Source organism: Crotalus tigris, unplaced genomic scaffold, assembly GCF_016545835.1.
Source record: "Crotalus tigris isolate CLP2741 ecotype Arizona unplaced genomic scaffold, ASM1654583v1 scf7180000018697.696732, whole genome shotgun sequence".
Classification (NCBI taxonomy): domain Eukaryota; kingdom Metazoa; phylum Chordata; class Lepidosauria; order Squamata; family Viperidae; genus Crotalus; species Crotalus tigris.
This window is the reverse complement of record NW_024097153.1, coordinates 544,860-569,597: the sequence shown is the minus strand read 5'-3', so window position 1 is coordinate 569,597 and position 24,738 is coordinate 544,860. Positions and strand designations below refer to the sequence as shown.

The 24,738-nt window shown below is 40.0% G+C and overlaps 1 protein-coding gene across 3 annotated transcripts in view; it reads left to right on the top strand.

Moving 5' to 3' along the window:
- The window catches only part of EXOC3 (exocyst complex component 3), a 138,321-nt gene extending 114,990 nt beyond the window's left edge, over positions 1–23,331 (top strand). For all 3 annotated transcript variants that reach the window (XM_039355610.1, XM_039355611.1, XM_039355609.1), the window contains 3 exons: positions 6,221–6,382; positions 20,745–20,872; positions 22,763–23,331. In XM_039355610.1, the coding sequence (XP_039211544.1) occupies positions 6,221–6,382; positions 20,745–20,872; positions 22,763–22,934 (462 nt within the window). In that variant the 3' untranslated portion in view covers positions 22,935–23,331. The remainder of the gene's footprint in view (positions 1–6,220; positions 6,383–20,744; positions 20,873–22,762) is intronic.
- Positions 23,332–24,738: the final 1,407 nt, after the last annotated feature.

The following is a 24,738-nucleotide window of genomic DNA, read 5'->3' as shown; positions in this document are numbered from 1 at the left end:
TGTAGAAACTGCTTGCCTCTTTGAAGCCATTTTTTAAAAGGATCTTGTTCCCTCTTTCTTCCTTCTTAAAAAAAAGTACTAAAATCCTCAAAAATTAAAAAAGAACAAAGGAGAGTCCAAAAGAAACTTTAAAACCACAAAACCACTTTCAGAAAAAGGTTTAGAAAGTTTAAAAGAGAAAGAACTATATAGTCCATTACATTCCGTTTAACTCGCTTCTTTCCGGAAAAGAAAAAAAAAAGCACTTTCAAATCGCCATTTTACTTTCACTCTCCAGACCAACAAAGAACAAAAGAAAAAGAAATCAACATAGACTAAAAAGCAAATAAAACTCAATAAGTAAAATCCTTTATCCAGCTCTGTCCGCTTTAAAAATCACTCACCCGATCATTTTAGGCGCGGAGATGGTAGCGGCGTTTCACTTTGTTTCCGAAGAAACAAAAACAGCTGGGAGGCGGAGGCAACACGAACTCCGAGGGAGCCTCTTTTCACCCCCCAAAAAGAAAAGTCCTGGGGGGTTTAAGAGGCTCTACCTCTATTCGTGTACTTCTCTACCCCCTCCCTTCGCCCGGGAGGGGGATTTTGAGCCGCGGGATAGCTGGTATCCGCTATGCTCCGTGGTTCTGACGCCGTCCTAGGAGGATGGCTACAATGTAGCCGCCATCATCGACGCTGACCACCGGAAGTCTCTTGATTAATACATAATTCTTGATCTTTATATAAACATATTCTTCTATACAATACAGTTATATATACAGTTATATATAATTCTATCTTAACGATGACTTATAGCCCGAGCAGATCTCCTTGATTCACACCAGTAATAAAATTTGTCCCAGATCTCGAAATAGTCTGATTCTGTCTTATCCTTCATTTCCATTGTGAGCCTATCCATTTCAGCACACGATAAAATTTTATATATAATCTCTTCTTCTGTTGGGATTCCTTTATTCCTCCAGTTTTGAACATACACCAATCTAGCAGCCGTGAGAATGTGTAACATTAAATAAAATACTCCTTTGTTGTATTTCTGTGTGGTTATGCCTAGTAAGAAGAGTTCTGGCTTTAACTCTGCCACTAACATTAATATTTCTTCCAGCCATTTTTTAACCTTATTCCAAAAATCATGAGCTCATGGGCACTCTCACCACATATGATAGTATGTCCCTATTGCCAATTTACATTTCCAACATTTGGAAGAAACATTTGGGCCCATTTTGGCTAATCTTACCGGTGGGAGATGCCACCTGTAGAACATTTTGTAGAGATTTTCTTTGTAGGAGGTGGCCAGAGTAAGTTTCCTGTTTCTTGCCCATAATTCTTGCCAGATGTGCAGATCAAAGTTGAGATCAAGATCCCTGCTCCACATTAACATGGTTTCTTTTACCTGTTCCTCATACATTGCCTGATCTAACAAATAATGATATAGTTTTTTAATCATTTTATCCTCCATGCCTAATAATATTTTGCCCTATCGGTTCTAATATTATACCTAACTCTTTTTTATCTTTCCAATATCTCGCCTGTAATTGAAGGTATGCCCACCATTCTAATTCTATCCCTTCGTCTTGAAGAATTTTCCTGGGTTTCAATTCTCCTCTCTCATCTAGGACATTTTTATATGTTATAATCTTTCCCAATTGGATAAACTTTGGGTGTACATGCATTTCTAATGATGAAATCCAACTGGGAACTTGGGTATAATTTGGTTGCCAGATTTTAACCCATACATCAATTAGAGCTTGTCTGATATAGTGCCTTCGGAAATATTTATGTATTTTATATTTATGATCCCATAGCATGGCATGCCAACCTATTTGTAAGTCATGACCTTCCAGACATAATAATCTTCTATTCTTTAATAATATCCAATCCCTTACCTATAATAATACTATGGCCTGATAATATTTTTTCCAGGTCAGGGAGGCCAAGTCCCTCCCCTTTCCTTTGAATCCTGCAGTAATTTTAATTTAATCCTTGCTCTTTTTCCTCGCCAGATGAATTTGAGTATAATTTTGTTAAAGTTTTGAAAAAAATTCTTATCCAATTTTATGGTTATACATTGGAACAAAAATAAGATTTTCGGTAGCACATTCATTTTGATTACAGCAATTCTGCCCATGAAGGAGGGCTGTAAGTTGGCCCAAGTATCTAAATCCTTTTTAATCTGTTCAATTAATTTATCATAATTATCTCTTTTGAGTGCAATGCATCTAGCAGTTAATTGAATCCCAAGATATCTTATTTTGTTCATAATTTGAATACCTATTCTTTCAACCAATTCATTTTTCTGTGTTTTAGTCATGTTTTTGACGAGCATTTTAGTTTTTTCTTTATTTATCTTCAGACCTACTATTTCCCCATATTCAGTGTTTCCATCAATCTTGTCACTGATTGTAATGGTTCTTTGATTATAAAAACTAAATCGTCTGCAAAAGCTTGTGTTTTAAACGTTTCTCTCTTAATCTCTAAACCTTTAATCTGTTCATCTTGCCAAATTACTCTAATTAATACTTCGAGAAATAATGTAAACAATAATGGCGATAACGGACAACCTCTCAGGCAAGTGGCTTTTTAAGCTGGGTTTTCACTTTAGGCCTCCGCTGCCGTGTGCAAAAAAAAAAAATTCAATCAACTTCTCACAGAGAAAAAAAAATCTCACAAAGTTGGAATTGATTGAACTTTATTTTTAATCCCACACAGCGATGAAGGAAGTGACGCATCGGAGCTGGAAAGAAAGTGCCGCGTGGGAGTGGAGGGAGCAACAGGAGCAGGGCACTCCCTGTGGGGGCATGGGGCGGGGTCTGTGCATGGGGTAGAGAAGCAATGCAGCAGTGCTAGCATGGTGGTAGACCAGTTGCTTCCCCCCCCCACCAGACACCTGCCAAAGTCACACAGGGTAAGGTTGCTGGGCCTGCCCCCAGCCAGATGCCCTTGCCTCCCCCAAGTGTTTTTTTACTAACCTGCCTTTCAGCTGCATTCTGTTTCTCCATTCGCTTCTCAGTCTTTGTTGCATGTTTGTGGGACTATCGGTAAAAAAAAAGTTTCATCAGACTTTCTAACTTCTCACGGGGCAGGGGTGGGCGTGGCAACCTTACCCTGCATAGTGGCAGGAGGGTGGGGCGCAGGCCCTTCCCATGCCATCTCCTGCGCAGTGCCACTGCCATGAGGCCGCAGAACAAGCCGGGCAGCGGTAAAAAACCGGTATACCGGTTCCTTACCTCCACCTGGCTTGTTCCATGGCCTCATGGCAATGGCATTGGGTGCAACACATGAGGCAGCAAATGGCCGCGGCCAGCAGCAAACAGCCATGTCACGCCGAAACAGGCCATTTGCCACCTTGCGCATCACGCCCAATGCTGCTGCCATAAGGCCATGGAACAAGGCGGGCAGAGATAAGGAACCAGTATACCAGTTCCCCCCCTCCTCCTACTCTGCCTGCTGCTGGAGGGCTGGCCCGGTATTCACAATGGGCTGCAGAGCCTCAGAGTGTGTCGGTCGAGGGGCTGGCAGGCTGTGGCTGCTGACGGACACAGTTGGCTCGCTGTGTGCAAGGGCCAATGGTGTCAGGCAGCAGCCACCCCGGGCCCTGCCTTGCCTTGCCTTGCCCTGTGACAATGGCACCCCTCCCCTGCCCCCTGCTTGGTCTCACCTCACCCCGCAGGACGAGCCTCCTGCCCACTATCCCACTTGCCAAAAAAACCCTGGGTCTCCCCCAACCCTGCCCAGCCCCCACAGGCGTCCCTCCCCACAAACAACATTGAAGTGGTCATGCCCACCCAGTCTGCCATGACCACTGCAGCCACGCCCACCCGGCATCTGATGATAAATAAGTGGGATTTGGGTTACAGTTTGGGCACTCGGTCTCTAAAAGATTCGCCATCACTGGTCTTTCCCACATTGCTCTATCTTATCAAGATATGGTCTATGGTGTACTTTGTCAAATGCCTTACTGAAGTATACTATGTCAGCAGCATTTTCCTGATCCACTAATTTAGTTACTTTAACAAAGAAGGTAATAATATTTGTCTGAAATGAATCTGTTTTTCACAGACTCATGCTGTTTGTTAGTAATTGCCTTGCTTGCTTCTAGATCAGATATGTCAAACACAAGGCCCAAGGGCTGGATGCAGCCCGCGAAGTGGTTTCATGTGGCCTGCGAAGCCATCCTGGAAACAATGAGGGAATGGCCCCTGCTGCCTTGGCCCTGGCCAAGGCCGGCCGGGAGCCAATGTACAATTTTGTGGTGTCCATGTATGATGAAACACTTTCAGTTTTAGCTCCACAAGGCCATCTGGAAACAGTGAGGAACTAGCCCTTGCTGCGTCGGCCCTGCCCCTGGGTGCATACTGGGGAGTAGGTGTCACCTTTTGTGAGGAATGAAGAAATGCACTATTGCCTGGAAGTGGCCAGCAAATGGCCCTTGCCTACTTCACATATCTGGCTTGATGGGCTCCGGGGGAGGGGTTTCAGCAGACAGCGGGGCACTCTCCTCACAGCGCCAAGAGCTGAGTTGGGTGGTGCAAAACTGATGAGAAGTGCAATGCTGCTTAGCCCCCAGCCTACCCAGTTTCAGCAGGGAGCAAGGTGTAAAGCTGGCGAGCTTCGCACTGCCTGGCTCAACCTCTCAGTGCTATGAGGAGAATGCCCCACTGCCTGCCGAAACCGGGCAGGCTGGGAGCTGGGCAGCTTCACGGTTCTTTTCAGATTCATACCACCTGGCTCAGCCTCTCAGCGCTGTGAGGAGAGCGTCCCGCTGCCTGCCAAAACCAGGCAGGCTGGGGGCTGGGTAGCATTGCACAGGTAACGTTGACTCTAAGCTGCTCATGGCATCCCCTCCCCCAGAGCCCACCAAGCCAGATATATGAAGTAGGTGAAGGCCATGTGCTGGCCACTTCCAGATGATGGTGCATTTCTTCATTCCTCACGAAGGGTGACACCTCCCCAGCTGCGTTTCTTGCCTGTTTTTCTCCCTCCCTCATCTCAAATATTTTCCTACCACTTTGAAGAAAAGAAAGAAGAAAAGAAGGGGGGGTCTGAGGGAAGTCCTGCCTTAGTCCTGCCCTGCTCCCCTTTTACCATCCCATTACCCCCTCCTCCTGGCCTATCCTGGGGGTCTCTCATCCTATTGCTAAGGAAGCTTTGGATACAAAGCTGGGTCTCCTCCCATGGAGAGGGAATGGGCCTCCCTCTGACTTTAGGAGGTAAGCAGCCTTTAGGAGGTAAGTGCAGCTGGGTGCCCCCTTGGGGAAATGAGGCTGGGCTTGGAGCTGCAGATGCTCGAGGGACAGGCTGGGTGTTTGATCTCTGCTGCCCAGGGCTCCGGGCAGCCCGCGCCACCATCCAGCCCCTCCCTGCAATGCCTGAGAAGAACAGTGAGGCTCCTCTAGTGGACCATGCCTTGGCACTTGCCTTGGTCCCACTCCCTTCTGCCAGAGACCCTCAGATCTGTCCCATTGCTGCCCAGGCCCCCACAGGCACCCTTGATGCGAACGATGTAGAGCTGGCCATGCCCACCCAATAGGCCACACCCACTCCATCCATGCCCGCCCAGTAAGTTGTATCCACCCTGGCTACACCCACCTACCCCCCCCCCAAGGGCAACCACAATGCTGATGCGGCCCTCAATGAAATTGAGTTTAACACCCCTGTTCTAGATACTCACAAACCTAGTGTTTGATTACCTTTCCAGGATTTTTTCAGGTGTTGCTGTAGTTATAGTTGGCCTATAATTTTCTGGATCCATGTTTTCCCCTTTTTGTAGATTGAAACCACCTCTGCTCTTTTCCAGTCTTCAGGATTCCCCTATGCCATGAGTGTCAAATTACAAAAAAGTATTGTGAATTTTTTCCCATTGCTGGCAATGGGGTGGCGCGGTTTTGGCATGACGCATCTGGCCCGCAACCCGGAGTTTGACACCCCTGCCCTATGCTTAATGAAATCAAAGAAGTGGTGCCTAAAATGTTGGCCCATCTATATTAAGTTAGTTAAATTTCATCCTGTCAGATGACTTTTAATGATTTTTTATGGTCTGTCTATCTAGAGGCTCTCATTTGTGCAAGCTTCATCTCTCTCATTTATGTCATTAAATTAATGTTTATTTTTCCTCCACAATGTGCCTAGTGTGGGTGTTTTGGTAATTTTTGTTTATTTCTGTTACTTCTGTTATTTAATACAATCTGTCTAAATAACTAGATGTCTTTTGAATTTTTTTTTTCAGAAAATGACTGTTGAGTGCCATCGTAGAGTTGTTATGGAATATATCAAGGCTATTATGTTAAAACGTATTACTTTTAAAAATGCAGAAGAAAGAAAAGAGGGTGCTGAAAGGATGAACAGGGAAGCCAAACAGTTCAGGTTTCTATTTAAAAAACTTGCAGCAGTAAGTATCATCAGTAGAATGCTAAAAAAGGAAATGTATATAATTGGCATTTTAAAATATTCTCCAGCACTAATGTAATTATACATATATGTCAATGTTTCATTTTTCATTGGTTGACAAATATTGTAATTTCTATAGATAAATTTATTATAGGTAATGCTTGATTACATCCAAAATTGAGCCTGGAATCTTCAGTTGTTGAGCAAAGTCATCATTAAGTGAGACATTACAAGACCACTGTAAGGACCCACCCCACTTTGCATCTTAAGAAGACAGAACTCTTGGAATAGCTCTTCCAACAGGAATCCTTTATTAAGAGAAAATGGTTGCAGGCATGCTAGACAGGACTTGGGGTTCAAGCTCTCCCATTCAAGGTTTTAAGGGGTTCCCCAGTAGTCCCACCCAATCAACCCCCCTTCCAGTGATAGTTTCAAGTATCACAATTCCATCCCCTTTCTTCTTCCGTCTGGATGGAGACTTCAGATAACTACATGAAAGGCAATTACTCTTCTTTGATATGTTAACGCTTAGAGGCCACAATAAACACACATTCAGTCCTTTGAAGTGTGCTGAAGGAAGTGAGGGCCATAAAGCCCCTTTGCTCTCCCCCTTTTCTCCCTCTTATGGCAGAATCCAGAGAAGGCAGAATTGGGAGTTTCTATGTTTGATAATTAAAGATGAAATATAATTGGATTCTGACATCCGGCCCCTCTTAACAATAAGAGAGATCCACCTGAAAGAAAACACAAGTAAAGAATTTAGTTAGGCTTGTTAGGATACTCTGTGTGAAACTTCTTCAATAGCTTCGGAGCTCTGACGTGACGTTTATGGACCCACTCATTTTGTGAGGCAGGGAGGTGTTTCCAGGCAACTAGGTACTGAGTTGTTCCATGATATCTCCTAGAGTCAAGGATCTCTTTTATTTCGAAGTGTTGTTCCCCCTCCACCATGATTGGAGGTGGTGGGGGGGGGATTTTTGGCCGTAGAGGTGACTGATGCTCTCTTTTCAGCAAGCTGCAATGAAAAACTGGGTGTATTTGCCTGAGGTTTTTGGGTAATTCTAATTCTACTGTTACTGGATTTATGATCCTTTTAATTGGAAAAGGTCCTATATATTTTGGTCCAAGTTTTTTACAGGGCTGTAGGGACTTTAGGTATTTTGTAGATAAGTACACCATTTCTCCTATAATGAATGGTGTAGGCTCAACCCTTTTTTTATCGGCTTGTGCTTTGTATGCCCGCCTAGCTTCATCTAGTGATTTTCTGACTATTGGCCAGGTGTTTTGTAGGTTTTCCATCCATTCTTTCAGTGAAGGGATCGTTGGTTCTTTTGGGGTTAACTCTGGCATAGGGTTGAAACTTTGGCCGTTGGCTATTTGAAAAGGAGTGTAGCCTGTGCTGGAGTGGACTGCATTATTGTAGGCAACTTCTGCAAAAGGAAGTAAGTCCGTCCAATCACTCTGTTGGAAATTTAAAAAACATCTCAAATATTGCTCAAGTACCGACTGGCACCGTTCCGCTTGTCCATCTCCTTGAGGGTGGTGGCTAGATGTCAATCCCTGAGTGGTCCCTAAGAGGGATAAAAATTCCTTCCAAAATGCAGACGTAAATTGCACTCCCCTATCAGAGATGATGCGTTGGGGTGCCCCGTGCAATCTGTAAATGTGCTGGATGAAAAGTTTTGCTAAGGCCTTTGCAGTGGGAATTTTTTGGCAAGGGATAAAGTGCACCTGTTTGGAAAATAGGTCCGTGACTGTCCAGATAACAGTATTCCCATTGCTTTCAGGCAATTCCACTATAAAATCCATGGCTATTTCCCTCCAGGGGGCTGAGGGACTTGCCACTGGTTGTAACAGCCCTGGCGATTTCCCTTGCAACCTCTTTGCTGATGCACAGGTTGGGCAGCTGGCAACATAACTTTCTATGTCCTTTTTTATTGATGGCCACCAAAATTGCCGTTTAATTAAGTGTAAAGTTTTTACAAATCCAAAATGCCCTGCTGATTTTGTGTCATGGCAAAGTTGCATGAAAGTTAGTCTTTGAGTTGTTGGTATATATAACTTTTCCCCTACCCAAGGCAATCCGTCTCTCATTGTGCACACATGTTTGTTTTTCTGGAACCAATCATCTGTTTCCAAACTTTTTCTGAATTCAATCCCAGTTTGGCTGTCCAGTTGTGGTTTTATTTTGGCTTGGGTTCTTGTGGTTACTGGCGCTGCCAGTTGTGATTCTGCCATTATTGGTCTAGAGTCTGTGGTTCGTGCGCTGTTATATTGGGGCATGCGAGATAGTGCATCTGCCAGGAAGTTCTTTCTTCCTGGTAAATGTTTGAGCTTAAATTGGAATTGGTGAAAATGCTGGGACCAGCGGGCTTGTTTGGGATTGAGTTTCCTGGAAGTTTTCAGGGCTTCTAAATTTTTGTGATCAGTCCATACCTGGAAGGGGATTTTGTTGCCTTCCAGGAACTGTCGCCACGTGAGTAATGCCCAACGTATCCCATAAGCCTCCTTCTCCCATACGGGCCAGCGCTGTTCTGTTTCCGTGAGTTTCTTAGATGTATATGCACAGGGTTGCAATACTGCATCATCATTTTCTTGTAATAGCACAGCCCCCACTGCCACATCACTTGCATCTGCCTGTATTATGAAGGGCTTGTCCATATCTGGGTGCCTTAGTACTGGTTCGGCAGAAAAAAGTCTCTTTAGTCTCTCAAACGCTGCTTGGCACTCCATTGTCCATGTTAGTGGCTGGCTAGGTTTTACTGAGGATGTTCCCTTCGTTTTTAGTAAGTTGGTGAGGGGCAAGGCTATCTGTGCAAATGAGGGGATGAATTGGCGGTAAAAATTTGCAAAGCCCAGGAAACTTTGTAGTTGCTTTCTTGTGCGGGGTGGTGCCCATTCTAATACTGCTCTGACCTTCTCTGGGTCCATTTCAATGCCCTGTGGGGATATGCGATAGCCTAGGTAGTCTATCCTTTCCTGGTGGAATTCGCATTTTGAGAGTTTGGCATATAGGTGAGCGGCTCGCAGCTTCTTTAAAACCGCTCTGACAAGTTTGACGTGTTCTTCTTTTGTTTCGGTAAAGATAAGAATGTCGTCCAAGTAAACAAGGACCCCCTTAAACAGGTGCTCCCTTAGAACGTCATTGATTAATTGCATAAAGACTGCAGGGCCCCCTTGTAATCCAAATGGCAAGACTTTGAATTGATAGCACCCCATGGGGCAGTTAAATGCAGTCTTCCATTCGTCCCCTTCCTTGATTCTCACGCGATAGTAAGCTTCCCTTAAGTCTAGTTTAGAAAAAATTTTCCCTTTCGATAGGTGTGACAGCATGTCTTTCATGAGGGGCAGCGGGTATAGGTTGCTTTCACTGATTGTGTTCAGGGCCCTATAATCCACGCATAAACGTAAAGAGCCATCCTTCTTCTCTCTAAAAAGGACCGGGGCAGCCACTTTAGGCTTAGCTGGTTCAATGAAACCTCTCTCCAGGTTTTTTTTTATAAATCTTTCCATTTCCTCCTTCTCCTTTGGGCTCATGGAGTATAATCTGGGCTTCGGGAGTTTTGCCCCAGGCTTGAATTCAATGGTACAGTCTGTGGGTCGGTGGGGGGGAAGCTCATTCGCCCTCTCCTCACTGAAGACTTCAGCAAGGTCCCTATATTCCTCTGGTATTTCTGTTAATCTTTTTTCCTCTCCTATGGATGCTTTTTCTATTCTTGATTCTGGTAGCCTCTCTTGGGGTTTTAAGTCCATAGGGTCCCCCTTCGGGAATTTGATTTCTGTCGTCCTCCAATTTACCCAGGGGTTCCATTTTTTCAACCATTCCATCCCTAGAATCATTGGGCATTCCATACCTGGGGTCACCACAAACGTTAAGTCCTCTTCATGGTTGCCCAGGGAGAGGTGTATTGGCAGAGTGGCTAGGGTAGCTGGCACCCCCCCTGCTATGGATCCATCTAGCTGGCCAAATGAGATTGGTTGTTCCAGTCTCCTGGATGGGATGCCCAGATTCCCCACTAGTGTTGGGCTAATGAGGCAGCGGGTGCAGCCAGAGTCTATTAAGGCTTTCACCTTCACAGCTTCGGGCATGGGGGGGATTAATATAGTCACTGTTTTGAAGATGGGTGTGATGCGTCCACTTACCAGGGGTTCGCCTTCCGAGCTGTCATCTGAGGCATCCACCGTCCCTGTGGTGTAGGCTGGAGTTCTTTCCCCTTGGTGAGCAGAGGTGGGGTTTTCTGCAATTTCCATCATTTTCATGGCTGTTTCTTTTGGCTTAGCTGAATACCCTCTGGGTTTGTTGATTGGGGATCTGTCTGGGTTGTGCTGGGGGGCCTTTGAGCGGCATTCTACAGCTCGATGCCCTTCTCTTCCGCACTTGAAACACCCCATCTGCTTCTTGGCTGTATCCGATGATTTCACCGGTTGGTGTGTCAGCTCAGGCGGGGGGCGGCTCCATTGTTTTCCTCGGCGATGCCTCTTCAATATGTCGATCTCTGCTTCCTCTGCCAAGACGTACCATTCCTCAAGTCGATGTGGGTCTCCTCGGGGCAGGCAAGCATCATATAGATCATAGTTTAGTCCGTCTTTGAAACGGCCAAGGAGGATGTCTTCTGGCCAATTCAGTTTGCTGGCAATGGCTCGGAATTCTTGTGTATACTCAGCCACTGGGCGTTTGCCCTGCCTCATCGTTGTTATTCTTTCACGGGCTTTGCGATCAGCCAGGGGGTCTTCAAATCGTCTTCTCAACGAGGACATGAAACGGTTGAAGTTACTGAGTTCTGGGGCATTGGAGTCATGCAGGTTCACCACCCAATCTGCAGCTGGTCCATCCAGGGCAGATTGCACGATCCGGATGCGGGCTTTGTCGCTGGGGATGTCCTGCCCATATTCCTCCATGTAGCTGAGGACTTGGGTTAGGAAAAACCCCAAGCGTGTTGGCTCCCCTTTGAATTTCACCTCCAACGGTGGACGTCTTGGAATGGATCGGTGCCTCCATTGTGGGTGGTAGTGTCTTCCGTCCAGATTTCCATCTGTGGTCCGGTAGGGGGTGGGAGCTCCTGGATCAGTAAATGTCCCTGGGGTTGCAGGTTCCACGTCCCCCTCGGTGTCTCTCCCTTTGTGGCTCCAGGAACTGGGGCGGGCGTAGGGCTCAGGAATCTCCTCTCCTAGGGAGCTGAGAGTTCTCTTCATCAGGTCAATAGCTCTCTCTAGGATCCAGTCTGAGTACGGCATACAGCTTCCTCCCTCTTCACTTGCGTGCAGGGATTTCTCCATCTCCTGCTTCCATTCTGGTTGCTTGGTCCCCCGTCTCAGGGTCACTTTTCTTGATTCCTTTCCCCACTCGCTTTTCTTTCCAACGCCCATCGACCAGCGAGGCTTGTGGTCCTGTGTCTCCACCACTTCTTCTTCTGAGAAATCTGGCCTCTCGGATCCCAACATCTGGCAAGGTTCCAACTGGGTCAGCGGCTCTCTTTCCAGGGAGTTTTCTCCCTCTCTTGCTTCGTTGTCTGACATGGTAAATTTTTGCAAAATCCCCCGGCAAGGGTCTACCTTCCAGGTGGATTAATTTTGCAAGTCCTGTCTAATGTAAGGACCCACCCCACTTTGCATCTTAAGAAGACAGAACTCTTGGAATAGCTCTTCCAACAGGAATCCTTTATTAAGAGAAAATGGTTGCAGGCATGCTAGACAGGACTTGGGGTTCAAGCTCTCCCATTCAAGGTTTTAAGGGGTTCCCCAGTAGTCCCACCCAATCAACCCCCCTTCCAGTGATAGTTTCAAGTATCACAATTCCATCCCCTTTCTTCTTCCGTCTGGATGGAGACTTCAGATAACTACATGAAAGGCAATTACTCTTCTTTGATATGTTAAAGCTTAGAGGCCACAATAAACACACATTCAGTCCTTTGAAGTGTGCTGAAGGAAGTGAGGGCCATAAAGCCCCTTTGCTCTCCCCCTTTTCTCCCTCTTATGGCAGAATCCAGAGAAGGCAGAATTGGGAGTTTCTATGTTTGATAATTAAAGATGAAATATAATTGGATTCTGACAACCACTTTGTTTAACAACTGCAAACCCAGCTTTCCCAGTTGCTGTGCTAAGCAATTGTGCAGCTTGTTAAGGGGAGCATAAGGGGTGCCACTGGTTTTGGGAGTCTGGTGCAGACCACAGGGCCCGCTGGTGGATGAAAGCTAATCACAGGCCCGAAGGCCATGACATTCTTCCCACTCCACCATTCCCAGAAAGTCAGCTGGCTACAGATCCAACAGTGCACATATATTGCTTCACTTACTTTTATATTTTCTGCCATACTGACAGATGCATTCCTCTGATGCAAGGCATGACCTTCCTACATAGTCTACCTTGCATCATTTTTGTGATTGTTTGGAAGGCTCCTTTCAAACCATTGCATGATGTGGAAAAGGAGCTTTCCAAATGATCATTAGAATGGTTCCAGCTTACAGAATAGAGAAATGTGGCCTTTATATGAAGGCTGCACCTTGTGTTCCTTCCAAAAAGAAAGGATGGGAGCAACTTTTGTGATCGTTTAGAAGGCTAGAAAGAGCCTTTTTGCATCTCCATGAACAATTGCCTTTACTAGTTCTTTAATCTAATTCTTTCTAGTCTAAAAAATGTAGAAAGCTAGCAAACAGAATTCCTCGGGAGGCTACAAGAGGCTCTTTCTAGCCTTCTGAACTATTGCAAGAGCTGCTGACATTCTTGTAATTGTTTGGAAGAATTCTTCTTCAAATCTCATGATTTGGAAAAGGCGCCGTGTAAATGATTGCACTTTTTCCAAATCAAGAGATTTGGAGAAGAAGCCTTCCAAACAATTACAAGAATGTCAGCAGCTCTTGCAATATTCAGATGGCTAGAAAGAGCCTCTTGGAAGTAAAGAATTGCCTTCATTAGCTTTCTAAGCTTCCTAGATGCCTCCTTGCAGAATGGAGCAAGCCATCCTCTGTAAGGCTATGCCTTGCATTGGCTGACTGGGTACATTTGTCAACAACTACAGAAAAATGCAAAGTTTAGTGGAGCAATTTATGCATGCTGTAACGGCCCAAGGCCTTTTATGGGATGGGGATCAGGGCTTCCAGTGTCATGACAACTTTACATCTGCAGGTGAGCCTAGTAGGTAAGTGACAAGGGGGAGAGAGAGGTGGGTTTGGACAGTTGCAGTGCCCAATTTTCATCATGTGATCTTAGGGGGAGGTTGAAATGGCCCTTACATCAGGTACAGGTCATAAATCCCTTCATTCAATACCATTGTAATATCAAACAATTGCTGAATGGTTGTTAAGTGAGATTATCTATATTTCTTTTTTTAAAAAAAGTACTGGATAATTCATGCACTACAAATTGAAATATATCAATTTCTATGTAATTCAATTTCATGTAATTAAAAAAAATAGGGCTATGCACAATTCAAATATGATTTGAAAAAAGTGCTTTGGATTTTATGTAACTAAAGCATGCGTTATTTTTTGAAGTATATATGTCTTTTCAGTCTTGTACATGAATCTAAAAAAACATTGCAACTGCCTTACAAATAAGAATTTTTTTGAAAACATTTTCAAAGCATGTTAAGCCTTAGTATTCAATATTTCACAATGTTCTTTATATAAATGGCATTTAATCATTTGTTTCTCTAGTTAAACACATTGTTATAAATAGGTTAAAATAATGATACATAACCATTTTTTTGTAAAAAAAATTTTATTTTCAATTTTACATTACATTCATAAAAAATTCTTCAGATAAAGAATAAAATAAATTTATACACACAACTTTCGGTATTGCTCACCCATTTCCCCCCAAACCGCATCCACCCTCTAACCTCTTCTCTCACTTCCCTCTTTCTCTCTTCTTCCTCACTCTCCCCCTCTCCTCCTTCTCCTCAACCTTCCTACTTACTTCTCCCCTTCCTCCTCTCTTCTCACTCCAGATGCAGTCCAGGGGAAATGCCCGAGCAATTCCTCTCTCCAAATTAAAACATCAATATTATATACAATAAAACTATTTCTACTTATCTGAACTATTTAACCTCCAACCCAACCTTCCCCCACCCCCGTCCCCCCCCCGCCCCGCCGACTTCTCAGAGCCAAGTACAGGGTTATACAAACATATTAAATATAATCTATTTAAGTTTACTAATTATACAATAACCAAAATTATACTAACCCTTAACTCTCTTCAAACTTTAACATCATAATTTTATAAACAAATCCATTGCTCATAAAATAAATGAAACTTTGTAGTTCCATATTTCTTCTGAACATATTCTATCCATCTTCTCCATACAATAACATATCTCTCTTGTGAATGGTCCTTTAAATAAGCAGAAACTTTAGCCATTTCTGCTAAATTAGAGACCTTAAATACCCATTCTTCTAAAGAAGGCAGAGAGTCTTTCTTCCAATATTGACCCACCAATAATCTTGCTGCTGTTATTAAATTCAACATTAAAATAGTTTCTTTAGCATCAAAATCCACAAAAATACCCAAAAGAAATAACTGGGGAGTAAACTTAATCTTCCTTTTAAAAACCTTTTGAATGTTCCACCAAATCATAATCCAAAAGGCTTTAATATTTTTACAAGTCCACCAAACATGAAAATAGGTTGCATCCAAGCAACCACATCTCCAACATTTAGGTTGCAAGTTCGGGTACATACAAGACAACTTTTTAGGATCCAGATGCCATCTATAAAACATTTTATAAAAATTTTCCCTCCAATTCTGAGCCTCCATAAATTTAACATTTCTAATCCAAATTACCTCCCATAAATCCAATGAAATCGGTTCCTGAATATTCTGGGCCCATTTAATCATACAATCTTTTACTAACTCTGTTTCTGAATCCAATTTTATTAACTCATTGTAAATTCTTTTAATATGAGCATATTTCTGGTCTTTAATCTGAATTACCAAATTTTCATCTGCTAAAGTAATTCCCACTTTCTTATCTAAGGTTCACCTCTCCACTATTTGCAAATATTGAAACCATGATTTTAAAATATTTTCTTGCCTTAGCACATCTGAAGACTTTAATTGCCAATCAGTACCCGACCAAATAAGTAATTCTTTATACAAAATATTATCAAAATTCACCCCTTTAGAAACCCCCTGAATTGCTTGTCCAGGAATCCCCCAAATAGGTATTTTATAATTTAACTTATAATAATACTTCTTCCAGACTCGAAGTAAAGCATTTCTTAAGATGTGTGACTTAAAAACCAGATCTACTTTCTTATCCAAAATTAAATATGCATGCCAACCATATAATAAATCCCAACCTTCAAGAGCAAGAATATTTTTATTTGTTAAATTAAGCCAATCACTTACTAAAGTTAAAGTGGCCGCATCATAATATAATTTCAAATTAGGTGCTTTAAGTCCACCTCTCTCTCAAGCGTCTTGTAAAATCTTAAACTTTACCTTTGATTTCTTCCCACCCCAGATAAATTTATTGATACCCTTCTGCCACTCATCCAAATTAGCATCCTTTTTTAAAATAGGTATCATCTGAAACAAAAAAAGAAACTTTGGTAGAACATTCATTTTTACTACTGAAATTCTCCCCAGTAACGATAGTTGTAATTTTTGCCAATCATTTAAATCTTTTTGTACTTTTACCCATAAGCGTTCATAATTATTCTTATACAATTTTCCATTAGATGTTGTAATATATATTCCTAAATACTTAACCTTGTTAACTACTTCATAACCTGTTGCTTCAACTATAATATCTTTTCCCTTGATAGACATATTTTTCAATAATATTTTAGTTTTATTCTTATTCACCTTAAAACCAGAGACCTGTCCATACTGTGCTAAAATTTCAACCAAGTCTCTGACCGAATCTGTTGGATGGAATAACGTCACAACCAAATCATCAGCAAAAACTCTCAGCCTATAATCAATCTTACTTATTTTTATTCCTAGATGAATCTCGAATTTTAATAAGTAAAATCTCCATTGTTAATACAAATAGCAAGGGGGATAAGGGACAATCCTGTCTCGTACCTTTTTCTATCTTAAATACATCTGTTAATCCCCCATTAAATATAATTTGTGCTGATTGTTGCTGATATATGGCCTTGAGAGCACACAAAAATTTGTCTCCAAAGTTCATTTCCTCTACGACTTTCAATAAAAATTTCCAGTCTAATTGATCAAAAGCTTTCTCAGCATCTATAAATATTAAAGCAGCAGGGATTTCGTTGTTCTTATCCAAATACTCTATTAAATTAACAATTTGTCTTACATTATTTTTCATATATCTTCCCATTATAAATCCAGATTGGTCAGTATGAATCAATTGTTTCAAAACCTGCATTTATCTATTTGCCAATATTTTTGCAAAAATCTTAAAGTCTGTATTTAAAAGAGATATAGGCCTATAATTTCTAGGTTGGGACAGATCCTGGTCTTCCATTGGAATCAATGATATGAAGGCCCTTCTCCAAGATGGAGGTAGCTCTGCTCCCGACAAAATGTCATTAAAAAGTTCCTTTAATGGTTCTATCATTTCTTCAGATAGCATCTTATAATAAATTGCTGTTAGTCCATCAGTACCTGGAGTCTTGCCAACCTTCAATTGTTTAATTGCAGAAATAATCTCTTCAGAAGTAATTAAGCCATTAATCCCACCACGTTGGTCAATCGTAAGTCTAGGAAAATGTCCTAAATTCCTAAATATTTTTCTATGTCTTAAATTTGTATAGTTTCACTAGCGTATAACTTTGAATAAAAATCTTTTTAAGATTTAATAAAAGTCTTTTTAATCAAATTTTGTTGATACACTTCTTTACCTTTATAAATTATTTTATCTATAGTCCTCGATTTCTGTTTCTTATGTAATTGATAAGCCAACCATCTACCAGGTTTATTTGCATTACAAAATGTATTGTGTTTCATATACCTCAAATTAGTTGCCATCTGATCCGCTATTAACATATTAAATTGCTCCTTAAGCAGAGTTATAGAAACCTTTAAGTTATTATCCATTGGGTTAGATATTAAAATCTTTTCCTTACATTTAATCTCATCTTCCAACTCTTAACGTTCCTGAATCTGTTTACATCTATGAGCATTATTCATAGAAATCAAAATCCCTCTCATATATGCTTTACTAGAATCCCATACCATTGGCATCGAGGTACCCTTATTCATGTTCCAAGCAAAAAAATCCTTTAAATAACCTCTACATCTCTGTATATTCTCTTCATATGTAAATAAATTCTCGTTCAACCTTCAAGACCTTCTAATCCCTTCTTCCAGTGAAATTTCCAACCATACAGGACTATGATCTGAAATTATTCTAGGAAATATCTTGGTATTCTTCACCCTAGAAAAGAAATCATTAGTAACTAAAAAAAAGTCAATTCTAGAATAAGATTGGTGCCTATCTGAAAAAAAGGTAAAATCTTTTTTTTCAACGTTCCGTTCTCTCCAAATGTGTCTAAGTTCCAAATCATCCTTTAAATCAAAAAAAGCTTTAGGAAGTCTTGCATGATTAGAAACTTTAGAAGAACCCTTCTTATCTTTACTTGAATCTAAAACATCATTCCAATCTCCCATCATAATAACTGACTTGTAATCCAAAGAAATTAATTTCTGGTGAATCATCTTGTAGAAATATTTTTGTTGTTGATTGGGAGCATATAATCCAACAAGAAGAGTTCTCTTATCATTTATTAATAAATCAACAATGACATATCTTCCTTGTGGATCAAAATCAATTAGTTTCGGTGAAAGCTCCTTTCTCACATAAATAACTACACCTCCTGTTTTCTGCAAAGCAGGAGCTATGAAATGTACCCCCAGCTGGGGGGTTAAACAAATATTTTTGATCTTTAGAAATAATATGAGTCTCTTGTAAACAAATAATATCATTTCTGAGTTGTTTCAAATAATGAAAGACTTTCTTTTCTGTGGTGAATTGAGACTATTAACATTCCAGGTTAGAAGCTTTGCCATTCTTGGCAGGTTGAAGCCTTTGGAACAAAACCTCTAAATTTACAGTCGATGACCTCTTTGGCCTTGCTCCTCCCACTGGCTCCGAAGTAGACTGTGATGAAACTCCATCATCTACCGTTTGTTGTTGTTGCTGTTGTTGTTCTCTTTCTCTACGTTTATGAGGAGCACGTGTAATTCTCTGTTCCCTTGGGTCTTCTGTTATTTGCAAACTCTGTTGCATAGATTCAACCAATAATTCTTCTCCCAAAAATGGTATTGAACCTACAGCCAACTGTGCTTCTGCCTTGCTCTCATCCTTTTTTGATCTTGGAGATGGTGGTAGACCTCCTTTTAAAACAGTAACATAGAAATCTCTTGGTTTTGAAATTGTATTAAGACGATAACTTGTACCAACATAGGTCACCACTATCCCCACAGGTATATCCCATCTAAATTGAATTTGTCGTTTCTTAAGTTCTTCAGCCAAAAAAGCAAAGTCTTTTCTTTTTCTGAGAATTTTGGAAGGTATTTCCTTTAAAATTATCACATCCTAAGCTGCAATCTGAAATTTTTGCTTATAGAAAGCCTGTATAATTTCATTACGAAGTGATTTTCTAGCAAAATAAACCACTACATCTCTTGGTAATTTTCTCTGTTTTGCAACCCATGAATTGACTCTGAAGATCTTTTCTATATCTCTCAACATTCCTTCAGGATCACATTCCAAAATAGAAGCCAGTTCTGCTGCAATTTCTTCTTTCAAATTCTCCTGAACATTTTCCTTCAAGCCTCTTATTCTCAAAGCATACTCCATTTCTCTATATTGTGACATTATAATTTCATTCTGTGCAACATCCACATTATCTTCTATTTTTTCAACTCTTTCTTGTAAAATTTCAACATTACCAACCACCTCATCCACACGGTCGTCAATCTTTTCTACAAGAGTAGCAAGCCCCTGGAGTGCAAACAGAATATCTTCCCCCAGCTCATTATTTTTTTGAGCCAGGAGCTCTGCTGTTTTTTGTACAGTCTTATCCAAAGCATCTTGTAAATCCTTAAGTGTAATTGCCTGAGGTGGAGGAGAAGGTGGGGAAGATTTAGGTTTAGGTTGTTGTACAGTCTGAGTTACTGGAGAAGAAATTGAAGTTTTAGGAAGAGAAAAAGGTCCAGGACGTTTTGAAGCCATTTTTTAAAACAGAATTTTTTTAAAAAAAAATAATAAAATAGGAATAAAGGAGAAGAAAAAGCAATTTCCCCTTTAAAAAGAAGAATTTTCTTTAAATAAACCAAGTCTATTACGTTGTTGAAACTTTGTTGCCAGTTAAAAATAGTGAATGGAAAGTAGAAAGTGAAAATTCTCAGACAAAGAAAGTAACAAAGAAGCAGGATTCCTCCGCCATATTTCTTCACTCCGATTAAAGTAATAACAGGAGAAGATGTTAATTCTCACTGAGTTAAGTTTAAAATAAAATCATCCAATTCTTGTCTTCCTGACCGCTCTGTCTGCTTTTAAATTAACTTACAGTTTCCATTTAAGCAGCAGCAGTGGAGGCAGCATCTAGCTTCGTTCTCCCGCCAGAGAACAAAGGCGTTCAGGAAAGTGGAGCACGCCCAGACTCCGAAGGAGCTCTCACTCTTCGTCTCCCAGGAAAAAATCTCTGGGAGATTAGTGAGGCTCTACTTCTATCCAGGAGAAGGCTCACCTTCCTCCCTTCGCCCAGGAGGAGGGTTTCAAGCTGCAAAACAGCTGATCGGCGCTGTTTTGCCAGCTTTTACACTTTCTTGTGACGGATGGCTGTCAGAAAGCCGCCATCATCACGGCGCAGCCACCGGAAGCCTCACATAACCATATATTAAATACATTTTCTAAAATCTGGAATGTAACTTTGTCAAATAATGGATCTCAAAATATATTCTTATATTGCTTCTAATTTTAAGCTTTTTAGCTTAAAAGCTGTGTTTAGCTTAAAAGAGGAATATATCATATCTTGTAATAAAAGTGCATAATATGAATTGAAATAAATGAAAAGTAGTTATTCTCTCACTGGATTCCTTCCTTCTTTCTTTCCTTCCTTCTTTCCTTCCTTCCTTCCTTCCTTCCTTCCTTCCTTCCTTCCTTCCTTCCTTCCTTCCTCCTTGCCTGCCTGCCTGCCTGCCTGCCTTCCTTCCTTCCTTCCTTCATTCATTCATTCATTTATTTTATGGTGAAAAATAACCAGGATTTAATACTGATATTTGATTGCTTATTTAGTATAAACATAATATTTTCTTAGAAATATTTGCCATCATCCATTGTTATGAAGATAGCCATACAGTAATCAAGTACATTTTGTGTGCTGGAATAAAATCTTTGCAGTCTTGATGAAACAACTGAAAACAATAATTTGTTTGATTAATAGGGATCTGGAGAAGACACAGAGGGGCTTTGTGATGTCATTGAAGCTATTGCAGAGGTTTTCAAGCTAACTGATCCTTCACTGCTTTATTTAGAAATCTCAACTTTAGTTAGTAAACATCCTGATATCAGGTAACATTGTACATTTCTAGAATTGAAATTTCTGTATTATTTCACAGTCATAAGAACACTTTATAAAAACTTGAACAAAATCTTTAGCTTTGATTTTTTTTCCCCCTTCTGCATAAAAGTTTTTAACTAAAAGAGGTTGGGACCGAATATACAGAGTTCTTCATTAATTCAATTTCTGGATAGCATAATATGTAACTACAACTAAATAATATTTGTTTTAAAAATATTTTTAGTTTAATCCAAAAAACTGATTTTGTTATTTTTTCATAAAGTAAGTATAGAATGCACATATAGTCTTTTAGTATTTAAATTTAGAAAGACGTATGCTGAGTAGCTGAATGGTTGATTATAAACAATATTGATTCTTCTCTGTGGAATGTACTTCACTGCCATTTAATCTTCCATTGCTGAAAATGGGCACATAAAAATAAAGCTAATTGGGTCAGGAAAGATTGGGCCAAAGGAGGTTGATTAGAGGGCAAAATCAGATGGTATTTAAATTTTTCATTGCATGACAAATTTAAAGAAGACTATTTAAATAAATTTTGGAGTAGTAGTCATGGGAGGATTACAGAAGTAGAACCATTGGTTGGATCTTTTGTTAAAATTATACACAAATCCATTGCATGAATGCAGATAAGCCTCAACTTATAATAGCAATTAAGACCAGAATTTCTTTTGGAAAGGGGTGCAATCATAAAGTGTAACCCTATTGCTTACCAGTTGCTATCCTTGCATCCTGGTTGCTGAATCTCATGATAATTATTTGAGGCAACTTTATTCAGTGGAGAAGCCAGTAGAAAGTTGCAAGTCCCATACTGGCAGGCAAGTAAGTGACTGCTGCTGGATGGGGGAAGGAGCAAGGGATATGATATGGATTTGGAAGGAGTGTGAGGAAGGGAAAGAGTGCATGAGCATAGCTCAGAGGGAGATCCAAGGGTATGCAGGAGATGTGAATTGGAAAAAGTCTGGCAAGGGTGGGAAAATTGCCAGAGGATGCTTGAGAAGCATAGGTCAGGGAAGGTATATAAGGGGGTGCAAGTGGCTAGTGCAGCCAAACACAGAGAAGCTGGGGAAGAGGATGCAGGTGGAGGAGACATTCCAATAACTTGTGAAGTTTATTTTATTTATTTATTTAATGTGTGTCCTGCCTTTATTATTTTTAAAAATAACTCAAGCTGATTAAAACAATCCAACACATCTTCCTCCTCCTATTTTCCCAACAAGATGGGTTAGACTGAGAGAGAGTGACTTGTTCAAAGTTTTCCAGCTGGCTTTCATAGCTAAGATCTCCTGTCTCTTCCTGCTTCCCCATTGACCAGACCAAACTGTCCCTTCCTGCTCCCCCATTGACTTTCTGGGGAAGCTGGCAGAGAAGCTACAAATGGCAATGACATGATTGTCAAACTCCTTTACAGGAGTCATGGTGATGAAGTACAAACCGCTTGTCAAATGCCCACCTTGCAACTGACAGAAGGAGTGCTTTGATATCCAAAACTCTGAAGACCAGTTGTAGCCATTATTTGTTCACCTTTGTTATAACTTTGAATTGTCATTGAATAAATGGTCATAAACTGAGGAGTAACTGTAAAAAATTAATAAATATTAAGTGGCTGTAATTAAAATTCTTCCTTATCCCAATAGGTCTGAAATACAAGATAAGTATAGAAATGAGCAGATTAACTGGTGGGTAATTAATAGAAGTCTAATCATTGCATCTGCCTCATAGAAGGCATCCTTAATTACAAGTGATTGAAAATTTTTACTAGTGAGTTCATTTTATAAGCTGACAAAGAATTATTTAATATAGCATGTGTGGTATGAAAAGATGCCAACTGCTGTTTTCCATAAGTAGGAATTTAATTAATGCTACTTTATTCTGATTGGCAGAGATGATCATATTGCGGCTTTATTGACAATGAGAGGAGATGCCAGCAGAGAGATGAAGCAGACCATCATTGAAACTTTGGACAAAGGCCCAAGCCAACCAAATCCAAATTATGTGCCACTTTTTAAAGAAATCTTAATTCCAACACTAACTGTGCCAAAGCTTCTTAAGTAATAACAATAATTCTGTAATACTTTTTATGTCAAAATTTGGAATGTTTTAGCTTACAATGCATATAGAGAACATATGAATTTCTTACAAAGCTTTTTTTTCCTCCTATATTAACACTTGTAACAAGACGTAAGAATACCTAATTCAATCACTGGAAAAATATATAATATGATGTCCAAGAGTATTTTGGAATTGCATCTTTACCATTATTAGTGGATCCCCCTCTCACTTGCATTTTTGTGTGTACTTCAGAAAAAATAAAAGAGGTCAACGTGTGCTTGATTTGGATAAAAAAATGAAAGCAGAAATATTTGGGTGTATGTAAATTATCACTAGATTTGAAAAGAGACTTGTGTTAAGTGTTTGCTTAATAAATGAATAACTCTGGTGTTGCACTTCTGAATTGTGTGCAGTTTATTTGGCTACCGTTTTGTGAAACATTTATTTAAATATTTATTACAAAATTTTTGTAAAGAAAGGAAAAATTAACAAAAGAGTAAAAAACTGTATTACTGGTAATCTTTGTTTAGCAATCACAATTGGATCCAGGAATTCAGTGATTAGGCATAAGTTGCTACGTGAAAAGTACATGACCATGACTGTACTTACAATTTTACTTCAGTTTTCCTTTGCTTGCTACTTCCTTCAATTGAACTGGGGTTCTTTCTATTTGAGATGTTAGTATGGGGTAAATAAGCAAGTAAAACAAGGGAAGAGAAATACTGCAAAAGCAGTAAATGCAAGTGTTGGTCCCTAAATTGCCTTTTGAGCACCACTATAACTTCAAATATTAAATGAAGCAAATCACTAAGTGAAGACTACCTGTAATTGTAAATACTGCACTGTGGTTTAGAATTAGAGAGGACAATTTAGGATATCAATCCAAACTCTTGCTCAATTTATTTCCTCCAAAAAATACCACTCAGCAAACCATATTCAGCAAAAGGAAGTTTACTACCTGACTAGACAGTTTGTAATGGACAAACTGTTCTTACCAAAATGCTGCCCATTGTAGGGATAACCAAAACCCAAATTTCAGATTACATATAAAGTATGGAAACTAGGATACTATACTGCAACTTCTGTACTAAAATTGAGCAGCAATTTGGACAATTGGTGTGTAATTTCTCTCATTTTTACCAAGAAACAAAACAAATAGTTGAATTAATGTACCAAAAATAATTTAAAATACTTCAGAGTGCCCCTAAAAAACTCTCACATTCTCATGAGATCATTGCCTTAAGCACTTACCCATATTGTTTAAGGTTTTTAAAAAATGAAAGTTACAGTTTTCAGCTGTTGAAAGTTTAGGGCTATACAAAAATGCAACAGTGAATCAATCTATAATTTTTTGATTCAACAGAATAGGACTTAGTAATATGTTTATATGGTAAATATATAATACATATAAGGGTTTGCAACACAATTTTCTGAGGTCTCACAAAATTTTCTTTTCAATGAAAGTAAACAGAATTTAGCATATTAAATCATAATTGATTTATTATTGTTGGCTTAGCAAGAACATTGTCAATTAGTTTTCAAGAAATCATGAATAAATAAACCAATATTTAGCCTGATGTAGGAGCTCACTAATTCAAATGCAGAATGCCACATTACTAATACAATATTAAATATTAATATAGTTATAGTTATATTATACAGCACTATATTAATATGATATTAATATTAGCATTACTAATAAAATATTAAAACATTCATTTTCTACTAGACATATTTTGTTAGTAGTTTCAATGAGGAGAATCAAAAGTATTTCTAGAGAGATAAGCATTAAGTCAGAAAAACTTAT